General features: G+C 39.9%; 1 protein-coding gene and 1 pseudogene across 2 annotated transcripts in view; both read right to left on the bottom strand.

The window, feature by feature from the left end:
• Positions 1-23,512, bottom strand: part of FAM151B (family with sequence similarity 151, member B) — a 49,511-nt gene that overhangs the window by 20,126 nt on the left and 5,873 nt on the right. Inside the window, exons 2-3 of the mRNA XM_011934334.1 lie at positions 15,939-16,064; positions 4,068-4,233 (exon numbers count right to left, since the gene is read on the bottom strand). Coding sequence (XP_011789724.1) covers positions 4,068-4,233; positions 15,939-16,064 — 292 coding nt within the window. The remainder of the gene's footprint in view (positions 1-4,067; positions 4,234-15,938; positions 16,065-23,512) is intronic.
• Positions 16,358-17,530, bottom strand: LOC105506277 (annotated as a pseudogene). Its single transcript, XR_001000905.1, has 2 exons — positions 16,844-17,530; positions 16,358-16,512 (listed from the first exon to the last, which is right to left on the bottom strand). The product of XR_001000905.1 is annotated as a 60S ribosomal protein L7 pseudogene (transcript).

Raw genomic sequence — 23,512 nt, 5'->3', positions numbered from 1 at the left:
GCTGGGATTACAGGCTTGAGCCACCGCGCCTGGCCATTTATTCCATTCTATATGTAAATGTTTTAATTATCACTAATGTAGACTAAGGATAATGATATTTTCTCTTACCAGAAACTTAAATAAGAAAAACAAAACCTGCAGTTAAACAAATTTAAAACCTCACTAAGGAACCAAAAACTTTTTGTTGTAGTTCTTATTTTCTAAAATTTGACAAAGTAATTCTAAAGTTCTTCTGGAAGAAAAGCTGTAACATTTTGTGGGAGAAAAAAGGACTGAGGACAAACTTTCCTAAACAACAAAATAAAATATACAGTAGTCCCCCTTATCTGCAGGGAATATGTTCCAAGACCTCCAGGGGATGCCTGAAACCACATAGCACCCAACCCTATATGTACTCTGCATTTTTTTCCCTACACATACCTATCTCTGATAAAGTGTAATTTATAAATTAGGCACAGTAAGAGATTAGCAACAAAAACTAGTAATAAAATAGAACAATTATAACAATATACTATAATAAAAGTTATGTGAATGTGGTCTCTCTCTCTCTCGAAATAGCTTACTGTACCCTACTCACCCTTCTTCTTGTGATCTGTCAATCTGATAACCGTGACGGCTATTAAGGGACTAATAGGTGGGGGGACTAATAGGTGGGCAGCATATACGATGTGGATACGCTGGACAAAGGGAAGGGATGAGTCACATCCCAGGTGGGATGGAATGGGAAAGTACAAGATTTCATCACACTGCTCAGAATGGTGTGCAATTTAAAACTAATTAATTGTTTATTTCTGGAATTTTTCACTTAATACTTTTAGACCATGGTGTACTGCAGGTTACTGAAACTGCAGATAACAGAGGACTGCTGTATACTACAAGAAATAACAGACCCAGCCTGGAAGGCTCAATATTGCATGTATTATAATATAGACACATCCTTCTAAATCTATAAATTCCATGTAATTCTAATTTAAAATACAGTGGCCAACATTCTCAATTCTTATATATATTAGTATTAAGTTTCCCATAAGGAAGTGCCAAAGCTTCACTAAGATGATCATCGAAGAGGAAAGTTCTGGTCGGAATACTACTGAAAATTGCTCTTTGGTGAGATTTATTTAAGTCTCCTGAAAAGAATATAAACTTAGTTATTATAGAATACATTTTTTCCTAAAAAGTTATTTGTAAATCGGACTTCTAAATATCATACCCTGCTTTCCTATTAATTTCATTTAAAAATTGGGAATGATAAAATAAATATCATACTTAAAATTATAACAAACTATATAAAATTGCATTGTTTAAGGGAAAGTAATTCTTGGCTAAAACACTGAAGAGTTGGCTAAGACTCCAGATAAAATTTAAAAATATAATACTTGTTTTTAACTTTAAGACGGCGTTTCACTCTTGTTGCCCAGGTTCGAGTGCAATGGCGCGATCTCAGCTCACTGCAACCTCCCCCTCCTGGGTTCAAGTGATTCTTCTGCCTCAGCCTCCTGAGTAGCTGGGATTACAGGCATGTGCCATCACGCCCGGTTAATTTTGTATTTTTAGTAGAGACGGGGTTTCTCCATGTTGGTCAGGCTGGTCTAGAACTCCTGACCTCAGGTGATTCACCCACCTCGGCCTCCCAAAGTGCTGGGATTACAGGCATGAGCCACTGTGCCCAGTCAAAATATAATAATTTTTATTTGTGTTACCAAATAAAGTAACTTAGAAGCACAAAACAAGAACTACTAAAATTTAACTAACAGGTCATTCAGCTGCTCTTACAAAGGGAGTGAGTGTAGCATTCTGGTTAAAAGCGTGAACTCTCCAGCCAGGCTGATAGCTCTCTAGTTCCATTAAGAACTATGTGACAAGTGAGCTCCTTAGCCCCCTCCACCTCCATTGCCTCATCTGGAAAATGAGCATAACAGCAATAACCTACCTCTTAGGATTGTTACGAGAATTTAATGAAAAATACATGCAATGCTTTTAGAACAGTGTCTGACATGTAATAGGTGTTCATATACCTATTAGTTTATACTGAATCCCCTTCAAATATGTTATGATTGAAAAAAAAGAAAACTTGCAAAATCTTTGTTTCAGCGGCTCAGCCCTTTTGTGGTAGCTGCTAGCATTTAAGAATGAATGAGCTGATCTGACTGGTGAGAAGCCAAAGAGTATGTCACAGGAAACAATTCAAGGGGCAACAGTAAACATGAAAAACTGAGCACACGACAAGTCAAGGAGATCTAAAAGTTTAAGCCATCAAGCACTAAAGATCAAATGCTGTATTTCATGGTATAGAGAACACTGGACTGGTTTCAGGAGACCTAGGATCTGGTTGTAGCTTACCTGTCAAAGCTTACCTGTTGCCCTTAGGTACATCACTTAACCTTTCTGGAACTAAGTTTCTTTGTCAATAAAATGAAATTGAACCATTCACAACTCAAAAAGCTTATGATTTTTTATTTTTTATTTATTTTTTTATTCTTTTTGAGACAGAGTTTCACTCTTGTTGCCCAGGCTGGAGTGCCGTGGCACGATCTCAACTCACTGCAACCTCCACTTCCCGGGTTCAAGAGGCTCTCCTGCCTCAGCCTCCTGAGTGGCTGAATTACAAGTGCACGCCACCACGCCTGGCTAATTTTCTGTATTTTTAGTAGAGATGGAGCTTCACCATGTTGACCAGGCTGGTCTCAAACTCCTAACCTCAGGGGATCCACCCGCCTTGGCCTCCCAAAGTGCTGGGATTACAGGCATGAGCCACCGCACCCAGCCGAAAAAAAAGTTTCTGAGCTTAAGATAGTTCTTTAATTCACAAGACCTTGTCAATCCAAATTCCTGTATATCAAGATTTTATATATCTATTCATTCACCAACAGTATAATAAGGTTTATTGGTATATTTTGCCCCATAACAAATGGTTAGAGTCATCTTAAGAATCCTACAAGATTCCAAGTCCTTATTAATTTCTTGAGATAATTCTATTTAAAAATATTACTCAGAGATGAAGTAGGTTTACTGCCAATCCTAGATTTCAATAGCAGCTGCCTTCATAACCTTTACAGTGTGCTTCTGAAGTGTTGCTGTATATTTCTGGCTTTCTTTATCATTTTTACACTGCCAAAATACTACAAAAGTAAAATTTCAGTGAAGAAAATGACAACTTACTCTTGCTCTTCAGTATTAATGCCTCCAACTATTATTATTATTACTACTACTATTATTATCATTTGAGAGGGAGTTTTGCTCTTGTTGCCCAGGCAAAATACTACAAAAGTAAAATTTCAGTGAAGAAAATGACAACTTACTCTTGCTCTTCAGTATTAATGCCTCCAACTATTATTATTATTACTACTACTATTATTATCATTTGAGAGGGAGTTTTGCTCTTGTTGCCCAGGCTGGAATTCAATGGCGCAATCTCTGCTCACTGCAATCTCTGCCTCCCAGGTTCAAGCAATTCTCCTGCCTCAATCTCCCCAGTAGCTGTGATTACAGGCGCCCACCACCATGCCTGGCTAATTTTTGTATTTTTAGTAGAGGTGGGGTTTCGCCATTTTGGTCAGGCTGGTCTCGAACTCCTGACCTCAGGTGATCCGCCCACCTCAGTCTCCCAAAGTGCTGGAATTACAGGCTTAAGCCACCGCGCCCGGCTGCCTCCAAGTATTATTTTTAAGGAACACTTTGGTTATTGGAGAATTCTAAATAATTCCCTTTACAAATATAATAATATAAATCAAATAGGGTATGCATTAACTAGCTCAATGAATTTCTCCCAGCTCTCTCTCTCTCTTGGATTACTTTCTAACAAACGTAACATTTTTAACTTACCTTTCTGTTGTCACAATGGTCACTTATGATAAATTCCTTTATAAAAATTAATCTAACTTTAGCCTTTAAGGGTCTCCAAAAAGCAATTTTAGTAAATAACTCAGTGGGTCTTAGGTTCATTTAGGTTCAGTCCTGAAATAGAGTCTACAATCCCATTTTCAGTTTGGATAACATAAAAAGAAAATAGGTAGTCAGGCACAGCTATTCATTTTTTCCCAGAAAACTGAACATGTTTATACAAATACCTTTTGAAATCCAGCTTGATGCCTTTATTGCTTTTCGTAACTTCAGTCAGCCACTCCTGTAGAGTATTATCACTGTTTGTTTCAGGGGGATGGGCCATAATTGGCTGGCTGTGTTCTGATCCATCACTTGGAAGAAGGACATCAGCCTCTATCATGTGAGCAGTACCTGTCCAAACAAAAGAACTTCAGTTAATGCTAAGAAAACAGGGCACAGAACTACAGGAGCCGCCATGTTCAGTATCCTTTTGAGGAAGATAAAAAAAAGGAAAGAAAAGTAACACTCAGTGAGCAATGATCCCATGCCAGGAAGTATACAAGGCCCGAACCCGTGGTCCTTATTTTTTAGATTAGCAAACAGATGCCAAGAAGTTAAATGACTTTCCCTAAGTCACGCAGATCTTAAGCTGTTGACATACTTTTGAATTTCTTTCTAATACCTAGCAAAGTGCATACATAATGGAAGGCTTAATAAGTGCTGAAGTTTTCTGGGAATAAAAATTGTACTTTTATCTCCTCAGTTCTCAAATTAGAAATTATGGATATTCATTGCTCATGTTTGAAAGTCCACATTAAAAATTCACTTCTTTGACTTACAGTTTAGTTACCGCTTAAAGGCAGACATCCTTTGAGCAGGTAATGAGCTTCAGCAGACACGGTATAAGTATGTTCAGCTGGCTGTGACAGACTGCCTCCAAGATGGCTGCCAACAACTCCTCCCATACAGGCATACCGCTCTCCCCATCAACTTCCCCTTCCCTGCCTCTTCAGCTGGGCTGGTCTCATGGTGGGTTGGGGCCATAATTCCCAAAATAACATAATCTCGAATTTTGAAATCCCAGAAGATCAAAATCCCTAAAGTCTAAAATCCCCAAAATCACAATCCCGAAAGATCAAAATCCTGAAAATATTGGAAAAAATAAATTTAAAAACTCTTTAAAATATATTTACTTACATTTTTTTAAGTTTCCTTTTCTTTTTTTTTTTTTTTTAGAGACAGGGTCTTACCCTGTCATCCAGGCTGATACAGTAGCAGCATTGTACTTCACCGAAGCTTTGACCTCCTGAGCTCAGGCAATCCTCCTGCCTCAGCCTCCTGAGTAGCTAGGACTACAGGTGTGTGCCACTATGCCCAGCTGATTTTTTAAAAAAATATCTGTTGTAGAGACAGGGTCTCACTATGTTGCCCAAGCTGGTCTTGAACTCCTGGGCTCAAGTAATCTTGCTTTGGCCTCCTCAAGTGCTGGGATTACAGGCATGAGCCACTGTGCCCATTCTGTTCATTTTTAAAAGGGCATTTATTTGAGAAACCCATGAAAACATGGCAGAACACTTCAGAGGTCACTTTACACAATAAAATAGGCAAAAATAACACACATTTTTGCAAGCATAAACATCCAGGTATATTAATCAGTTGCAGAGATATGACAGTTATGAGCAAATGAACTCTAGTCATAAAGAAATAGCTTAAATAACTGCAGTCATCTGAAATAACTTGATGAATAACCTAAGTCTCTTGACAACATCAGTCAAAAACTGTGATGGGTTGCAATCACACATGTAGTCACCCAAAGAACTGTGATCTTGAGAAATTTTATCTTTCACAAATGCAGATGTACAAATGGATATCTCTTCATTAATTGTGAAAGTTTCAACATTTTTATCAATAAGCACAATGGTTACACACAAAGTCAATGTTGTGAAAACACACCTCTGTGGAGTCAAATTTGAAAAAAAATGCATAAAACAAATTAGAACACTCTAAAAGTCTTTATACAATCTATACCTCCAATACTGAAAACAACGCAAAGATGAAATATGTAGCATAGTGAATTATAAAAAATAATGTTGACAATTTAAAATACTGGAAATAGCCAAGCATGGTGGCTCACGCCTATAATCCTAGCACTTTGGGAGGCCAAGGCAGGCAGATCACCTGAGGCCAAGAGTTCAAGACCAACCTGGCCAACATGGAGAAACCCTGTATCTACTAAAAACTCAAAATTTAGCCAGGCGTGATGGTGTGCACCTGTAATCCCAGCTACTCGGGAGGCTGCGGCAGGAGAATCACTTGAACCCAGGAGGTGGAGGTTGCAGTGAGCTGAGATCACGCCACTGTACTCCAGCCTGGCCAACAGAGCAAGACTCCCATCTCAAAAAAAAATTAAAAAAAAGATAAATACTAGTGGACAAAAATGAAAAAGAAACTTCGACACATGAAAAAAGTGGGATAGATGATAGATGATAGGTAATCGCACAAGTGTACTCCATAAGAGGCGGCCAACTTGCACTGCGATGAATAGTTGCTTTCTTCTTTCTTTTCTTTCTTTTTTCTTCTTTTCTTTTTTTTTGAGACACAGTCTCACTCTGTTGCAACCTCAAACTCCTGGACTCCAGGGATCCTCCTGCCTCAGCCACCTGAGTAGCCAGGACTACAGGCATGCACCACCACACCCTGCTAATTTTTTTAAATTTTTAGTAGAGATGAGGTCTCACTGTGTTGCCCAGGCTGGTCTCAAAAAACTCCTGGACTCAAATGATTCTCTCACCTCGGCCTCTCAAAGTGCTAGGATTACAGGTGAGAGCCACCACAACCAGCCACACTTTTTCTTCTAGGGCATGAGTCTCCTTGGAGAATACATTCAGATTCATTTTCTATGTGGCACGGTTTTTTCTGAACTTCTTCTATGATTTGATATGCACCTGCATGAGTATTCCCTATTAAATTTTCCCATCTTCTGTGCCATGTTTCTATGCTGTTTTGGGTACGTGGAAATCCATTTCACATGCACTTACATGCATAACACAAATTTGGTGGAAACAATACTGATGGTCAAACAGCAACTTCATGGTGTGTCTTCTTATCCAACCACGCAGGTCATTATCTTCAAACCAGTCAGTAATTTCTCTGGCTTCTTCATGCAAATGCAGCTTTAATTTACTAAAAACTCCTGGAATTTCATCAGCTGGAATGAATGCCAATGCAGATCCATAAGGCATTTTAAACTGAAGTTTTTGTCACTGCCATCTCACATGGCCAATCCACTCATCTGAGTTCTCTGTCAAAGGCATCAGGCTGAATGAAAAAGACAAATTTACTGGTAACAACTTGAAATTCACTCTTAGAAGCCTTGATTGCACCTAATTTTAAATATATCATTACAGTTTGGGCACTCAATTAGACATTAGGGATTTTAGACTATGGATTTTGATCTTTCAGTATTTCAACACTTGGGATATGGCATTTGGGATTGTGTCTTTTGGGACTGTGATCCGCACCACCTGTGACCTGCTTTGATCAACAGAAGGTAGTGGAAATAAAACTGTCAGTTCTAGGCCTAGCCTTTAAAACAGCTGGCACCTTCAGCTTTCTTACTCTTGAAATCCAGCCACCATGTAAAGACATTTAGGCAAGATTACTGAAGACTGATAGACCATGTAGAGAGAGAGAAGCCACATGGAGAACTAAGACTTCCTATCTGACAGAGCATTAAGGCCACTGACATATGAGTGAGGTCATTTTAGAATTTCCAGGTCCAGCTGAGCTCCCAGATGAATGCAGCTATATGAACGTCCTCAGCCTGTACTACATGCAACAGAAGAACCACACAGCTGACCCACAAAATCATGAGGAAAAAATATACTACTGCTATTTTAAGTCACTCATTTTGGGTATTCTATTACACAGCAATAGATAAAAAGCAACAGGTACCTGGAAGTGGAGTGTTGCCATATCAAAAACCTGAAAAATGAGGCACTGGCTTTGTGACCTGGTGGAGGCTAAGAAAGGCAAGGAGGGAACTGTTTATGGAAGTTGGAAGAGCAGTGCAGAAATTCTTATTGGAAGTTTGAGAACAATAAGCTCGTTTTATTGTTTTCCATAGTGGTAAAACTTCTGGCAACACTGTTACTGCAGCAACTGGTGGTAAATGGAGAGGATACCCAATAAATCTGTGTATTTGGCTGACGAGGTTTCCAGGGGAAATGGTGAAAAGTGGCAACTGGCTTCTTTTAACCACTCATGATAAACAATGAGAAGAAAGAGCTAAGCTACATAATTAACGTTTCAGATTTTCAGCAGCATATAGAGAAAATATTTCCAACTCAGGACTTCCTGAATTCAAAAATAAAACTGTTTCTTATTCCTGTCCTCTCCAGCAGGCAAGAGATTCTCAAAGTAAGAGACAGTCTTGGGCCAAAAGTTAAATCTAGGGTGTTGCCTGTCTTAGTCTGTGTTATACTGTGATGACACAATAACAGACTGGGTAATTTATAATAAACAGACATTTATTGGCTCACCATTCTGGAGACTGGGAAATCCAATATCAAAGTGCTGATACTTAAAGAGGGCCTTCTCACTGCATTTTCACCTGGTGGAAGGCAGAGGCAAAGAAGACCCACTTTCCAAAGTCCTTTTATTATGGCATTAAACCCACCCATGAAGGTGAACCCCTCATGGCCTAATCACCTCCCAGTAGTGTTACACTGGCAATTAAATTTCAACATGAAGCCAGAGTGGTGGCTCACTCCTGTAATCCCAGCACTTTGGGAGGCACAGGGGGGAGGATCACTTGAGCATAGGAGTTCAAGATCGGCCTGGGCAACATAGTGAGACCTCATCTCTACTGAAAAAAAAAAAAAATTAGCCAGTTCAAGACCAGCCTAGGCAACATAGTGAGACCTCATCTCTACTAAAAAAAAAAAGAAATTAGCCAGGCATGCTGGTGGCACAGGCCTGTAGTCCCAGCTATATGGAAGGCTGAGGAGGGAGAATCGCTTAAGCCTAAGAGGTCAAGGCTGTAGTGAGCTGTGATTGTGTCACTGTACTACAGCCTGGGTGATAGAGTGAGATGTTATCTCTAAAAAAAACAAAAAATTTCAACATGAGTTTTGGATGGAACAAACATTTAAACCATAGCACCACCATTAAAATATGGCCTCAGTGTCAATATCAAGCCAAGGGTACAACCACACGACCCTTTATTAAGCCCTCGGAAAGAAGACGCCTCATGTAGCCACATAGCTAGATATGGAATCTTCTGGAATCTTAAGGGTGTTGCCCACAATACCTTAACTTGCATACCAAAGCAGAGAGAGGTCTACCTCAAAGAGACTTGGGGTGTGGCTTCTGATTAAATTTAATATATTAAACGCCCACTATATTTTTAAGGAAGATATATCTACTTGGACACAAAAGGACAGAGACGGTTCAAAACGAAAAGTGGTCTGTGGGCTCCCAAATTTCTACAGGCAGGGAACAGGCTAAGAAAGCTACTCAGCTGCAAACATGAGCCAATTTCCAAAAAGCACACAAAGAGATGCTCACCAGCATTAGTCTTTAGGGGATGTAAATCTACACCACAATGAGACACCAACTCACATACACAGAGCTGGCTATAATTTTTTTAAAAATGTACAATAACAAGTGTTGGCAAAGATGTGGAGAAACTAGAACCCTTATCCACACTGCTGGGAGGAATGTAAAAAGGAGCAAGCAGGCACTTTGGAAGAGTTTGGTAGTTCTTTAAAAAGTTAAACATATAGTTACCATATGATCCAGCAATTCTACTCCTAGACATATAAGCAAGAGAACTGAAAACACATGTCCACAAAAACACCTGTATGTGAAATGTTTATAGCAGCAGTAATCATAGTAGCAAAAAAGTGAAACAACCAATGTCTATCAATTGATGAATGGATAAACAAAATGTGGTATATCCACAAACAAAAAAATGATTCAGCCATAAAAATGAATAAAGAACTGATACACACTAGAAAATAGCTGAACTTTGAAAACATACTAATTGAAAGAAGCCAGTCACAAAAGGCCACATAGGAAGGTGCTTCCTGAATTTTGATTCTGGAGTCAGGAAAAGTCTTTTTGAGGAAGTAACAATTCAGCCGATACCAAAGGATCAGCTTAAGGAGTTAGCAAGGCAGAGTGTGGGGAAAAGAGCTTTCCAGGAAAGAATGTGTATGACAGTCCAGGAAGGAGGGAGCGTAGCCACGTGAGGCACTGCTGTGAGGCCAGTGTGGGAATTTCTAGGAATGTGAAAACACCATGAAGGTGGACTTGGAGACACAGGCCAGTCTATGCAGGGCCTTCAGGTTATTGAGGTGGTTTGAAGGTGCCAGTAAATAGCACCCCTTTCTCCAAATGGATTTTTTAATTTTTTTATTTTTTTCCAGACAGAGTCTCGCTCTGTCGCCAGGCTGGAGTGCAGTGGCACAGTCTCAGCTCACTGCAGCCTCTGTCTCCCAGGTTCAAACGATTCTCCTGCCTCAGCCTCCCGAGTAGCTGGGATTACAGGCATGCACCACCATGTCCAGCTAATTTTTGTATTTTTAGTAGAGACAAGGTTTCTCCATGTTGCCCAGGCTGGTCTCAAACTCCTGGTTTGAGGCCTGCCTCGGCCTGCCAAAGTGCTGGGATTACAGGCATGAGCCACAACACCTGGTCTCCAAATGGATCTTCAGAAATAAAATAGCCAAGTTAAGTAGACGGGGATCAAAGTATACTTGTATTACCTCTAAAGCTAGGTCAGAGGACACAGCTTAGTTAAGAGCTAAATGAGCCTGCACCTGCTACCTGCTAATTGCCACAGTCACCCTCTAGTCCAAATCTTGGAATAGTCCCTTCGAAGCAAAGTTGTAACAAATACAAATATCCAGATGGCTATTTCCCTGTGGAAGAGAAGAGCTCACTCCCTTGTCCAGCACTTTTTTTTTTTTTTTTTTTTGAGATGGAGTCTCGACCTGTCACCCAGGCTGGAGTGCAGTAGTGTGATCTTGGCTCACTGCAACCTCCGCTTCCTGGGTTCAAGTGATTCTCCCGCCTCAGCCTCCCAAGTAGCTGGGACTATAGGCGTGCACCACCATGCCCAGCTAATTTTTGTATTTTTAGTAGAGATGAGGTTTCACCATGTTGGCCAGGTTGGTCTGGGCCTCCCAAAGTGCTGGGATTACAGGCGTGAGCCACCTCGCTTGGCCTAGGGCATTTGATAGATTAGCTCCACCCCGCCAAGAACTACAAACCAAAACAGTCTCTCCACCTCTGTGACAGAAATAAACAGTGAGGCAAGAGGTCAAAGCCTTTAGGGAAAAAAATCTCTCCTCTTGGAAACCGGAGCAATAGAACCAAACATGTTTCCATCTAGCAATTATATTAAAGATTTTAAACAGAACAACATTTGGACCAATAAAGAGGCTTGATTTATGTCTAAATATACCACTTCGGATGCTGGGTGGAAAATAAACTGGACAGGGACAAGTGTGGAAGCAGGGAACATAATCTATCCAATTAGGATGGACTCACAAATCTATTGGATGCTTCTGGCTGCAAATAAAGAGAAATTCGGATTCAAGCTAGCAGATTTATCATCTCAAATAACTAAAAGTCCAGGGGTCAGGTGAGCTTTAAGTGTGGTACAATCTGCAGCTCAGTGACGTTATCCTGATCTTCATGTCTCTTTTCTTCACTGTCATTGGTGGTGTCTTCATCGTAAGGCAATTTCATCTCATGATTTTAAGACAGCTACCAATAACCACTGGGCTACATATTTTCATGTTCACATATTTCAATTTTAAGATATAAAACTTCTTTGGTAATTATAGATATAATTACTTTACTTGAGTCTAATTGAGCCCAGTTTGATCACTTGCCCACCATGGGGACAATATGAATCATCAGGAAAACCTCAAGTGCTGATTAACTTATGGTAATCCACCCCTGGAGCTACAAATGAAATCAGTTTCCATACGCTTGTATGGAGCAGAAATGGATACCTTAATAAAAGCAAAGTTCTTGCCTGGGTGTGGTGGCTCACGCCTGTAATCCCAGCACCTTGGGAGGCTGAGGCGGGAGGATCACGAAGTCAGGAGTTCGAGACCAGCCTGGCCAACACAGTGAAACCTCGTCTCTACTAAAAATACAAAAAATTAGCTGGGTATAATGGTGTGAGCCTGTAATCCCAGCTACTTGGGAGGCTGAAGCAGAAGAATTGTGTGAATCTGGGAGGCAGAGGCTGCAGTAAACTGAGATCGCGCCATTGCCCTCCAGCCCAGGCGACAGTGCGAGATGTCTCAAAAAAAAAAAAGTTCTTATAGGAAGAAAGAAAAGGGGACTGGTGATGCAGTAAGAACTCAACAGATGTTTGCTGTGTCTCTCTTCTCTAAGCTACACCATATTTAGGCTCTTTTAATTACAGTGAGGCAAAGCATAAAATAACAAAATGGCTGGGTGTGGTGCTCACATCTGTAATCCCAGCACTTTGGGAGGCTGAGGCAGGAGGATTGCTTGAAGCCAGGAGTTTGAGACCAGACTCTACAAAAATTAAACAACAAAAAAAGCAAAATAAACACCAAAACACCAAGACCAATCAAAGAGTTTTATACTCCTTTTATTCTCTATCAAATGCAATTCTAAGCAATGTCCAGGTACTATCCAAACAGCTTCCAGCCCTCTGCCAAAGGTGGAATTCTTCAATCATGTGAATAGTACTGAGTCCTGATGTTTGTGTGGCTTATCTCGCCAGGGGCAGGGCAGATACAGAGAAGTTGTTCTTTTACCCTATGGCCAAACCTCTGCAAGGACAATAGGGCAAGTGAATTTGCAGAAAGATAGATGATCTACTCTTTTACTATTTTCCCAGGATGAAGCTGGGGAAGGGGGTTGTAGGTTTCCTTTATCAATGTGGTTATGAAGGGGCACGAAAGCTTGGAATCTTTCATTTAAGAGTAACAGTCTAATCCCAGCACTTTGGGAGGCCAAGGCGGGCAGATCACGAGATCCGGAGATGGAGACCATCCTGGCCAACATGGTGAAACCCCATCTCTACTAAAAACACAAAAATTAGCTGGGCGTGGTGGCACACGCCTGTAGTCCCAGCTACTCAGAGGCTGAGGCAGGACGATGGCTGGAACCCGGGAGGCGGAGGTTGCAGTGAGCCTAGAGTGTGCCACTACACTCCAGCCTGGTGACAGATTGAGACTCAAAAAAAAAAAAAAAGTAATAGTTTGCTAATTCCATTATTTCCAATAGATAGAAAAAAAAATCAGTAAATGGGCAAGTTGAGGAGTCTCTGGGCCCATGTAAAGTATGTTCCTAAGGTCTCCTACATGAAAGATGGGAAACTACAGCAGTACGAGCAAGAAATCCTGGTGGCTTCTAGGATAATGATAAGAAAGATGGAGAGATGTGGACTAATTCAAAATGTATTTTGGAATAGAATCATAATGACTGGATGATATATTAGATACTACAATAAAGAAAGGAGCGAAGGCCGGGCACGGTGGCTCACGCCTGTAATCCCAGCACTTTGGGAGGCCGAGACGGGTGGATCACGAGGTCAGGAGATCGAGACCATCCTGGCTAACACAGTGAAACCCCGTCTCTACTAAAAAACATACACAAAAAAAACTAGCCAGGCGAGGTGGCGGGCGCCTGTAGTCCCAGCTACTCGGGAGGCTGAGGCAGGAGAATGGTGTGAACCCGGGAGGCAGAGCTTGCAGTGAGCCGAGATCGCACCACTGCACTCCAGCCTGGGCGACAGAGGGAGACTCCGTCTCAAAAAAAAAAAAAAGAAAAGGAGCGAATAAATGACTCCTAGATTTCTGGTTGAAACATTTAAGTAGATTGTGGTGCCATTTCCTGAGAAAGATCATAGGAAGTGCAGGTTAGTAAATATAGTCAAGAATCTCAATTCATATAACATAAATTTGAGAGGCATGAGAGATCTCTAAGTGGAAACATCAATAAGCAGTTGGATAGACTAATATTAACAGTTCTAACAAGAAAGGGAGACCTGGCATGGAGACACAGAAGATATAGAAGCTGCCCAGCCCCTCTCCCTACTCTCCCATTCACAGCTCACTTTTAAAAGTGAGGGCACACTTCTGCTTGGGAGACTGCATGGTTCTAATAGTCTCATATAACAGGGACAGCCAGAGGAGGAAGTCTGTATATCAAGGCATATGTTGCCTTACCCACAGGAGCTCCAGCTTGTGACCATGGCCAGACTTTGCCTTGCTTCATCAACTCCTGTTCAGCAGACCAAAGTAACTTTTCACCATCACCAAAAGGGCTTTGTATATACTATTATTATATAAATTGTATATACTATTATTATACAAATTGTATAATTTTTTTAAGTTGTATTTCTGGATTTTCAGGTATTAAACAGAATTTATTTTCTATTTTGACCTTGAATCCTGAGATTTTTTTTTTTTTTTTTTGAGACAAGGTCTCACTCTGTCACCTAGGCCGGAGTGAAATGGCGCGATCACAGCTCACTGCCGCCTCTACCTCATGGGCTCAATCGATCCTCCTGCCTCAGCTTCTTGAGTACCTGTGACTACAGGTACATGCCACCATGCCTGGCTAATTTTTCTATTTTTTATAAAGACAGGGTCTCACTATGTTGCCTAGGTTGATCTTGAACTCCTGGGGTCAAATGATCCATCCACTTTGGCTTCCCAAAGTGCTGGGATTACAGGCATGAGCCAGCAGCCCCTGATCACATCCTGAGATTTTCTAAGTTCACCTATTTATTATGATCATTTATCTATAGAATCTTTTTTGTTTTCTATATATACAATCATATTGTCTGTGAATAATGGTTTTATTTCTTCCTATCATTTTTTCATTTTTAAAAACTGAGACATAATTTACATACCATAAAATTCACCCTTTTAAAGTGAACCCTTTAGTGGTTTTTATTTAGTGTATTCAGAAGGTTATGCAACTATTACCACTCTCTAATTCTAGAAAAATTTCATCATCCAAAAAAGAAACCCTGTACTCATTAGCATTGACTCCTTACAGTTCCTGGCAATCATTAATCAACCATTTCCTGAGGCATCAATTTTGCCAAAATTCATTTACTAAATAATCATTGTGTAGTTATTATATGCTACGCACTGTTTTAGGCATTAAGGATTCAATATGAAACAAGACAAAGTTCTTCCTTTTGAGGAGAAAAATACAACTTAAAACAGTGTTTTGACAATAAAAGAAGCTCACATATATAATGGATTAGGATGCAAAAATGCATACATTTTTTACAATAAAATATGGAACTTTAAGGTAATTTCCTGTTGGACCAGGTACTGCAAGCTCTGCCCCAGCCCTGTGGTGATATGCTTTCATTCTCCTTTCTGGCTGCAGCCAACATGAGCACTCTATAGGAAAAGGCCGAGAAACACTGCTATAATGTTCATCTGTATAATGAAGGGATATACATACAATGATTCCAGGTTGAATCAGTAAACTAAAGGCTTGATTTCTAGCTTAGGCATAAATATTACCCAATTATTTATTCATTATCAATTGGTATACAATGGCTTCATCCATCCACTGAACAAATATTGAGTGGGTTTCTCATTAATACATGACGAAAGACATAAAAATATGTAAGATACATGGTCCTGATCTTAAAAGTTTTACTCAAATCACTAGATATATAAGAAAATATAATAATACATGAGAGTTTCGAATCACACATAACAGGCAAATTGCTTCTGGAAAATAAGAAAATTCTTCCATTATGTAATTTGTCCATTTTGTAAACAAAATGAAACACTTTATAAAAATGTTCAGCCTGGTGTGGTGGCTCACAGATTGCCTGAGCCCAGGAGTTTGAGCCTGCAATGAGCTGTGATTACACCTTTGTATTCCAGCCTGGGCAACAGAGAGAGACTATATCTCTAGAAATGAATACATAATAATTAAATTAAAAAAAATAAAATACTCATGTCAGCCTGGAACTTACACTTGGATCACCTGTCTCTAGTATCTGAAAATATACCTAGATATCAAAAAAGGAGTTGAATTAATCTATTATCCAAAGTAAATTACAAGTAACTGTACTAACTTACTTTTCAGTGCCTCATTCATTTGTGCCTTGTGGTTAGCTGCATGATACCAGGTGATCTCAGCGCCATCTTCTGCTGTAATCTGGCTATTTCTCAGAAAATACTCCAGTATATTTTCACTCCAAGATCCTAAAATAACAGTATTTACATGTAAATTAATATTGTTTTTTATAGGACAAAATTTTTTAAATTAATTTTGTTGTATATATTTAAGATACACATATGCTGTTATGTGATATAGATAGTAAAAAGGTTACTATAATGAAGCAAATTAACATATCCATCATCTCACATATCTATTTTCTCTGTGTGTGGCAAGAACAGCTAAAATCTCATTTAACATGAATCCCTTCTATACAGTACAATTTTATTACCTGGAGTCCTCATGTTACACATTAGATCTTGACTTGTTCATCTTTTTTTTTTTTTTTTTTTAATTTGAGAGCAGGTACTGTTTATTAACCAACCAACTTAGAAAAATAATCATGGTAGACATCTTAGTCCATTCTTCTAATAAGCCTGTTGATCTGGTCCTCCCTGCTGCCAGCATCTCTCCCTTCTACAAAATGGGTGGTCTCTTGGCTAGGCACAGTGGCTCACACCTGTAATCCCAGAATTTTGGGAGGCTGAGGCAGGCAGATTACTTGCGGTCAGTTCGAGACCAGCATGGCCAACATAGTGAAACCCCGTCTCTAACAAAAATACAAAAAAGAATTAGCCAGGTGTGGTGGCACACGCCTGTAATCCCAGTTACTCCAGAGGCTGAGGCAGGAAAATCACTTGAACATGGGAGGCGGAGGTTGCAGTGAGCTGAGATCATGCCACTGCACTCCAGCCTAGATGACAGAGCGAGACTCTGTCTCAAAAATAAAATAAAATAAAATAAAATTAAATTAAAAAATGGATGCTCTTTTTCTCCATTCCACCTCATGGATAAGATAATTTGAAGGGCCACAGGAAGTTATTTGCTTCTCTGAAGTGTTTTCCAACAGTATAGATCTCATGAATCAGATCCTCCATGTAGATGATGCCGTATTTACCAATAGATCGAGCAACCAAAGTGTTATCTGTTATAGCAATTCACTTCTTATTGATTTTGCCATAACCATGCTTGTAGATTACTGACTTCAGATTTGGGTACCCCCAAGCAATATATGGTTCTACAATCCTCAGCATGTTAACTGAAGCCTGTTGAGCTTCACAAAGGTTCCGATGAAGATTTCATGAAGGCGAAGAAGCTGCAACACCTTTTGGACCTTTGGGCTCACACCATTGACACCTCTGATCCTGAGGACAAACGCCAATTTGGGTTCTGCAGGTATATAGAAGTTGCCAGCTTTTCTTGCCATCCTTGCCATTCGAATTTCAGTTCTGTGTATCTGCCTATATTCCTTGTGACAGTGCTTTGCTTTTTCATAGATAAGCTTCCTCCTTGCCTTTTGAAACATCTTTTGGTCAAACGTCTTTCTCAGGCACTTGATCTTCAGCTCTGCGAAATTCCTTTGCTTTTTCTTAAGGGTTTCTGGCACAGCAGGAACCTTCTTGTCTTCTACACCTTCCAAGGTTCCAGCCGGAAAAAGAGGCAACTTGCTCATCTTATATATCTGTTCTGTATCCTCTAACCTACATCTCCCCATTTCCTCTGCATCTCCCCTCCCCGTAGCGATTGGTTTGTCATCTATTTCTGTTATATTTGATTTTTTTCAATTCCACATATAAGTGAGATCATGCACTATTTTTCTTATTTTACTTAGAAATAAGTAAAAATAAGTGTCTGGCTTATTTTACTTAGCATAATGTCCTCCGGTCTCATCCATGTTGTGCAAAATGGCAAATTCTCATTCCTCTTTAGGACTGAATAATATTCCATTTTATCTGTGTACCACAGTTTATTTATTCACTCATCTATCAATAAATACTTGTTGTTTCCATACCCTGGCTACTGTAAATAATGCTGCAATGGACATGGGGGTGCAGATATCTTTACAAAGTGGTGATTTCATTTCCTTTGGGTATATGACCAGGAAAGGGATTGCTGAGTTATGGGGTGAAAAAAAGAATTAACAAAGCACAGACAAGATATTGAGGGATAGTAACAAAGTAGTCACACTGGGAAAAATATAAGATTTTAAAAATAGAGAACAAGTATGATGTGGCAAGTATATAATATAAACATATATTATAATTAGTAGACATATAGGATAGTCTGAACATCAGAAGCATAAGAATGTAGGAAGAAACTAAAACTCAAGCATATATTTAAAAGCTGGAAATTACATATGATGTTCTCTACAATCCTGGTCCCAGAAATATAAGGACAACTGAGGTAAAGCCAAAGCTATATTCAAAATTCTAAGTTTTACACACTTTTTTTTTCTACCCGAAGCCCCATTCTACATTTGTATTAACAATTTAATATTTAAATTGCATATTTTACTGCATATCTACCTTCAGATTATTCTCAGCAACATCTATATGAGTGAGCAAGTAATCTCTTGAATTAGGATTCATAAGTTTATATCTAGCATGTGCAATATACGTAATTCTCATATCCTTCAACTACTTTTTGGTATAACATATTTTCTCTTGATTAAGCATTAAAATTTGTGAGTTAACAAAGACTAAGATAAGTGGTAGCAAAAATATCTGAACCCAGATCCACTCCATACTATATCATAACATACAGGAAGAAAATGCTGAACGAAAGGTGTCCATAATTTTACCTCCCTAATCCTTGTTCATGCTTCGAACGTTTATTAAGAGCCTAGCAAGTGGCTGCAAAGTCCCCAGGCATGAGATTCTTTCCTCTGTTAATTACTTGTTTGTTAACTCTGCCTAACAACAGTTAAAAATCTGAAACTGCTTCTTCTTTTTTTCTTTGTCTTTTTCCCATCTGCCATCTGTGGTGGAGCTGCCACCAAAACACAGATTTCGTAAAAACCCTTCCCGGGAAGACCACCACCCTCAAGGTTGAACCCTCGGACACAATAGAAAAGGTAAAGGCCAAAATCCAGGAATTCCTCCTGATCCACAAAGCCGGATCCTTGCTGGCAAGCAACTGGAAGATGGACGTACTCTGTCTGACTACAACATTCAAAAGGAGTCTACTCTTTATCTTGGGTTGAGACTTTGTGGTGGTGCTAAGAAAAGGAAGAAGTCTTATACCACTCCCAAGAATAATAAACACAAGAGAAAGAAGGTGAAGCTGGCTGTCCTGAAATACTATAAAGTAGATGAGAATGGCAGAATTAGTTACCTTTGTCGAGAGTGCCATTCAGATGGTGCTGGAGTGTTTATGGCAAGCTACTTTGACAGACATTATTGTGGCAAATGTTGTCTGACTTACTGCTTCAACAAACCAAAAGACAAGTAATTGTGTATGAGTTAATAAAAGACGTGAGCTAACATCTTTTTTAAAACCCCCCCAAAAAACCAAAAACCTAAAACCTATCGGAAACTGCTGATAAGATATTGAGAAAAAGTAAAATTTGATCAGAGAATGGAGGGGCATACAAAGACAAATTCTAACTAACATACGAGGGACTTAGCAATCACTTCTAATACTGGGCTGCAGAATTTAAAAAAAAAAGGAGAGTTAGGTGGAGGATTCACTATCCTCAAAGCAGTCTCCCACTCAAAACACATGGCCCTATTTGGCATATATAATAGAGTCATAGACCTTTCATACTAAGATGGCAACACATGGCCATCATTCTTTAAAATATTAAGGTAGCCATTTTAGAAGGCACATTATTGATTGGCTATAACAAATGCCCGACAATAGGAAAATAATTAAATCAGTACATATGCATAATAGAATATATGACTAATGTGGTTGTTAAAAATGAAGGCTTTCCCAGCACTTTGGGAGGCCGAGACGGGCAGATTCCCAGCACTTTGGGAGGCCGAGACGGGCGGATCACGAGGTCAGGAGATCGAGACCATCCTGGCTAACATGGTGAAACCCCGTCTTTACTAAAAAAATACAAAAAACTAGCCGGGCGAGGTGGCGGGCACCTGTAGCCCCACCTACTCGGGAGGCTGAGGCAGGAGAATGGCGTAAATCCGGGAGGCGGAGCTTGCAGTGAGCTGAGATCCGGCCACTGCACTCTAGCCTGGGCAAAAAGAGCAAAACTCTATCTCAAAAAAATCAAAAAAAAAAAAAAAAAAAAAAGGAAGGTTTTGAGATACACCAAATGATTTAGAGATCTGATAAGCATGACGTTACCAGAAAAACCTAAATGTTGGTTAATGGTTCATATTGGATATTTCCACAGCACTTTTCAACTACACATACTGCATTCAGAATTTTTATAAAGGCAACCTACAAAGTAATAATAAAGTACCAGGACTCTAGAATTTGAAAACATTTAAAGTAAAAAGTTTTCCTTACCCTTTTACTAAGTGAAATTGTTAGTCTGTATTTAAGCCACAACTGTATATATCCTAAAACTTAAAAGAGGATCCAATTACCTATGATCTAGGGTCTTAGTATTATTATTTAAACAGGCTGGAACTCTGAAAACAGGGCCAAGAGAAAGGCAAAAATAATTGCAACTTTTTAAAGATTGAGTTTTTGAGCAGTTTATTTATTTATTTATTTATTTATCTATTTATTTTGAGACAGTCTTGCTCTGTCACTCAGGCTGGAGTGCAGGGGGATGATCTCAGCTCACTGCAATCTCCGCCTCCTGCGTTCAAGTGATTCTTGTGCTTCAGCCTTCCGAGCAGCTGGGATTACCGGCATGCATGAGCCATCACATTGGCTACTTTTTGTATTTTTAGTAGAAATGGTGTTTCACCATGTTGGCCAGGCTGGTCTCAAACTCCTGGCCTCAAGTAGTCAGCCACCTTCAGTCTTCCAAAGTGCTGAGATTACAGGCATGAGCCATTGTGCCTGACCTTTTAAGCAGTTTTCATTTACAGAAAAAAATTAGGCTGGGCATGGTAGCTCATGCCTGTAATCCCAGAACTTTGGTCAGTCGAGGTGGGCAGATTATCTGAGGTCAGGAGTTCAAGACTAGCCTGGCCAATATGGTGAAACCCCTTCTCTACTAGAAATACACAAATTAGCAGGGTGTGGTGGCTCACGTCTGTAGTCCCAGCTACTCAGGAGGCTGAGGCAGGGTAATAGCTCAAATCCAGGAGGCAGAGGTTGCAGTGAGCCGAGATCATGCCACTGCACTCCAGCCTGGGTGACAAAGCAAGACTCCGTCTCAAAAAAAAAATTAGCAAAAAGAGCAAAGTTCCCATAACATCCCCACTCTTCCTTCAATTTCCCCAGTTTTTGTTTTTTTGGTAATTACAAAATTGCTTTTATTTAAAAATCCCCAATTTTTAACATCTTGCATTGGTGTGGTATGTCTGTTAGAATAGATGAGCCAATACTGACATTTTGTTATTAACTAAAGTCCATAGTTTACATTAGAATTCACTCTTGGTGTCATACATTTTACAGGTTTTGACAGATGTCTAGGTATACATCTGAGATAGCAGGTTCAGTTATGGGCCACTGGAATAAAGTGAGTATCGCAATAAAGCAAGTCACACAATTTTTAGTTTCCCAGTACATATAAAAGTTATGTTTACACTGTTACACTGTAGCCTATTAGGTGTACAATAGCATCATGTCTAAAAACAATGTGCATATCTTGATTTTAAAACACTTTATTGCTAAAAAGTGGTAACAATCATCTGAGCCTTCTGCTAGCTGTAATCTTTTGACTGGTGGAGGGTCTTGCCTCAATGTTGATGGCTACTGACCAAACAGGGTGGTGGTTGCTGAAGGCTGTGGTGGCTGTGACAATTTCTTAAAATAAGACAATGAAGCTATTGACATCAGTGGATTCTTCCTTTCATGAAAGATCTCTCTGTAGCACACAGTCCTGTTTGATAGTATTTTATCCACAGGAGAACTTACAAAATGACAGTCAGTTCTCTCAAACTCTGCTGCTGCTTTAACAACTAAATGTATGTAATATTCTTTATCATCTGTGGTCATTTCAACAATGTTCACAGTATCTTCACCAGAAGTAGATTACATCTCAAGAAACTACTGTCTTCGCTCATACATAAGAAGGAACTCCTAGTTCATTAAAGTCTTATCATAAAATTGCAATAATATAGTCATATCTTCAGGCTCCATTCTAATTCTAGTTCTCTTGCTATTTCTTTTTTTTTTTTTTTGAGATAGAGTCTCGCTTTTTCACCCAGGCTGGAGTGCAGTGGCGCTATCTCGGCTCACTGCAAGCTCCACCTCCTGGGTTCACGCCATTCTCCTGCCTCAGCCTCCCGAGTAGCTGGGACTACAGGCACCTGCCACCATGCCCGGCTAATTTTTTGTATTTTTAGTAGAGACTAGGTTTCACTGTGTTAGCCAGGATGGTCTCCATTTCCTGACCTCATGATCCACCTGCCTCGGCCTCCCAAAATGCTGGGATTACAGGTGTGAGCCACTGCGCCCCACCTTCTCTTGCTATTTCTATCACATTTGCAGTTACATCCTCTACTGAAGTCTTGAATCCCTCAAAGCCACCCATGAGAGTTGGAATCAACTTCTTCCAAACTCCTGTGGATGTTGACATCTTTACTTTCTCCCATTAATCACAAATCTTCTTGATGGAATCTAGGATGATGATTCTTTGCCCACATTCATCAGAGAAATCACTATCTATGGCAGCTACTGATTTACAAAACATTTCTCAAATAATAAGATGTGAAAGTCAACATTACCCTTTGATCCACGGGCTGCAGAATAGACGCAAGCATGCAGGAAAACAACATCAATCTCTTTGCACATCTCCATCAGAGCTCTTGAGTGACCAGGTGCCTTGTCAATGAACAGTAACACCTTGAAAGAAATCTTTTTTTTCCTGAGCAGCGGGTCTCCACAGTGGGCTTAAAATATTCTGTAAATCATGCCATAAACAGATGTGCTGTCATCCAGGCTTTGTTGTTACATTTCTAGAGCACAGGCAGAGAAGTAGATGTAGCATAATTCTTAAGTACCCTGTGATTTTCAGTATAGTAAAGAGCACTGGCTTCCACTTAAAGTCACCAGCTGCATTAGCCCTAACAAGAGTCAGCCTGTCTTTTGAAGATTTTAAGTCAAATATTGGCTTTTTCCCTCCAGCAATCAAAGTTCTAATGGCATCTTCTTACAATAGAAGGCTATTTTATTTACACTGAAAATCTATTGTTGGCCCTGCACAGTGGCTCATGCTTGTAGTCCCAGCACTTTGGGAGGCTGAGGTGAGAGGATCACTTGAGCCCAGGAGTTCGAGACCAGCTGGGGCAACATGACGAAATCCCATCTCTACAAAAAATACAAAAATTAGTAGGCTGTAGTGGTGTGTGCCTATAGTTCCAGCTACTTGGGGGGCTGACGTGGGAGGATCGATTGAGCTCAGGAGATCAAGGCTGCAATGAGCTATGATCGTGCCACTGCACTCCAGCCTGTGTTACAGAAGGAGACCCTGTCTTAAAAGAAAGAAAGAAGGCTGGGCGCGGTGGCTCAAGCCTGTAATCCCAGCACTTTGGGAGGCCGAGGCGGGCGGATCACAAGGTCAGGAGATCGA

This window comes from Colobus angolensis, unplaced genomic scaffold (assembly GCF_000951035.1).
Source record: "Colobus angolensis palliatus isolate OR3802 unplaced genomic scaffold, Cang.pa_1.0 Scaffold134, whole genome shotgun sequence".
NCBI classification, from domain to species: domain Eukaryota; kingdom Metazoa; phylum Chordata; class Mammalia; order Primates; family Cercopithecidae; genus Colobus; species Colobus angolensis.
Note: the sequence above shows the minus strand (reverse complement) of the source record. Positions and strands in the feature narration are given on the sequence as shown.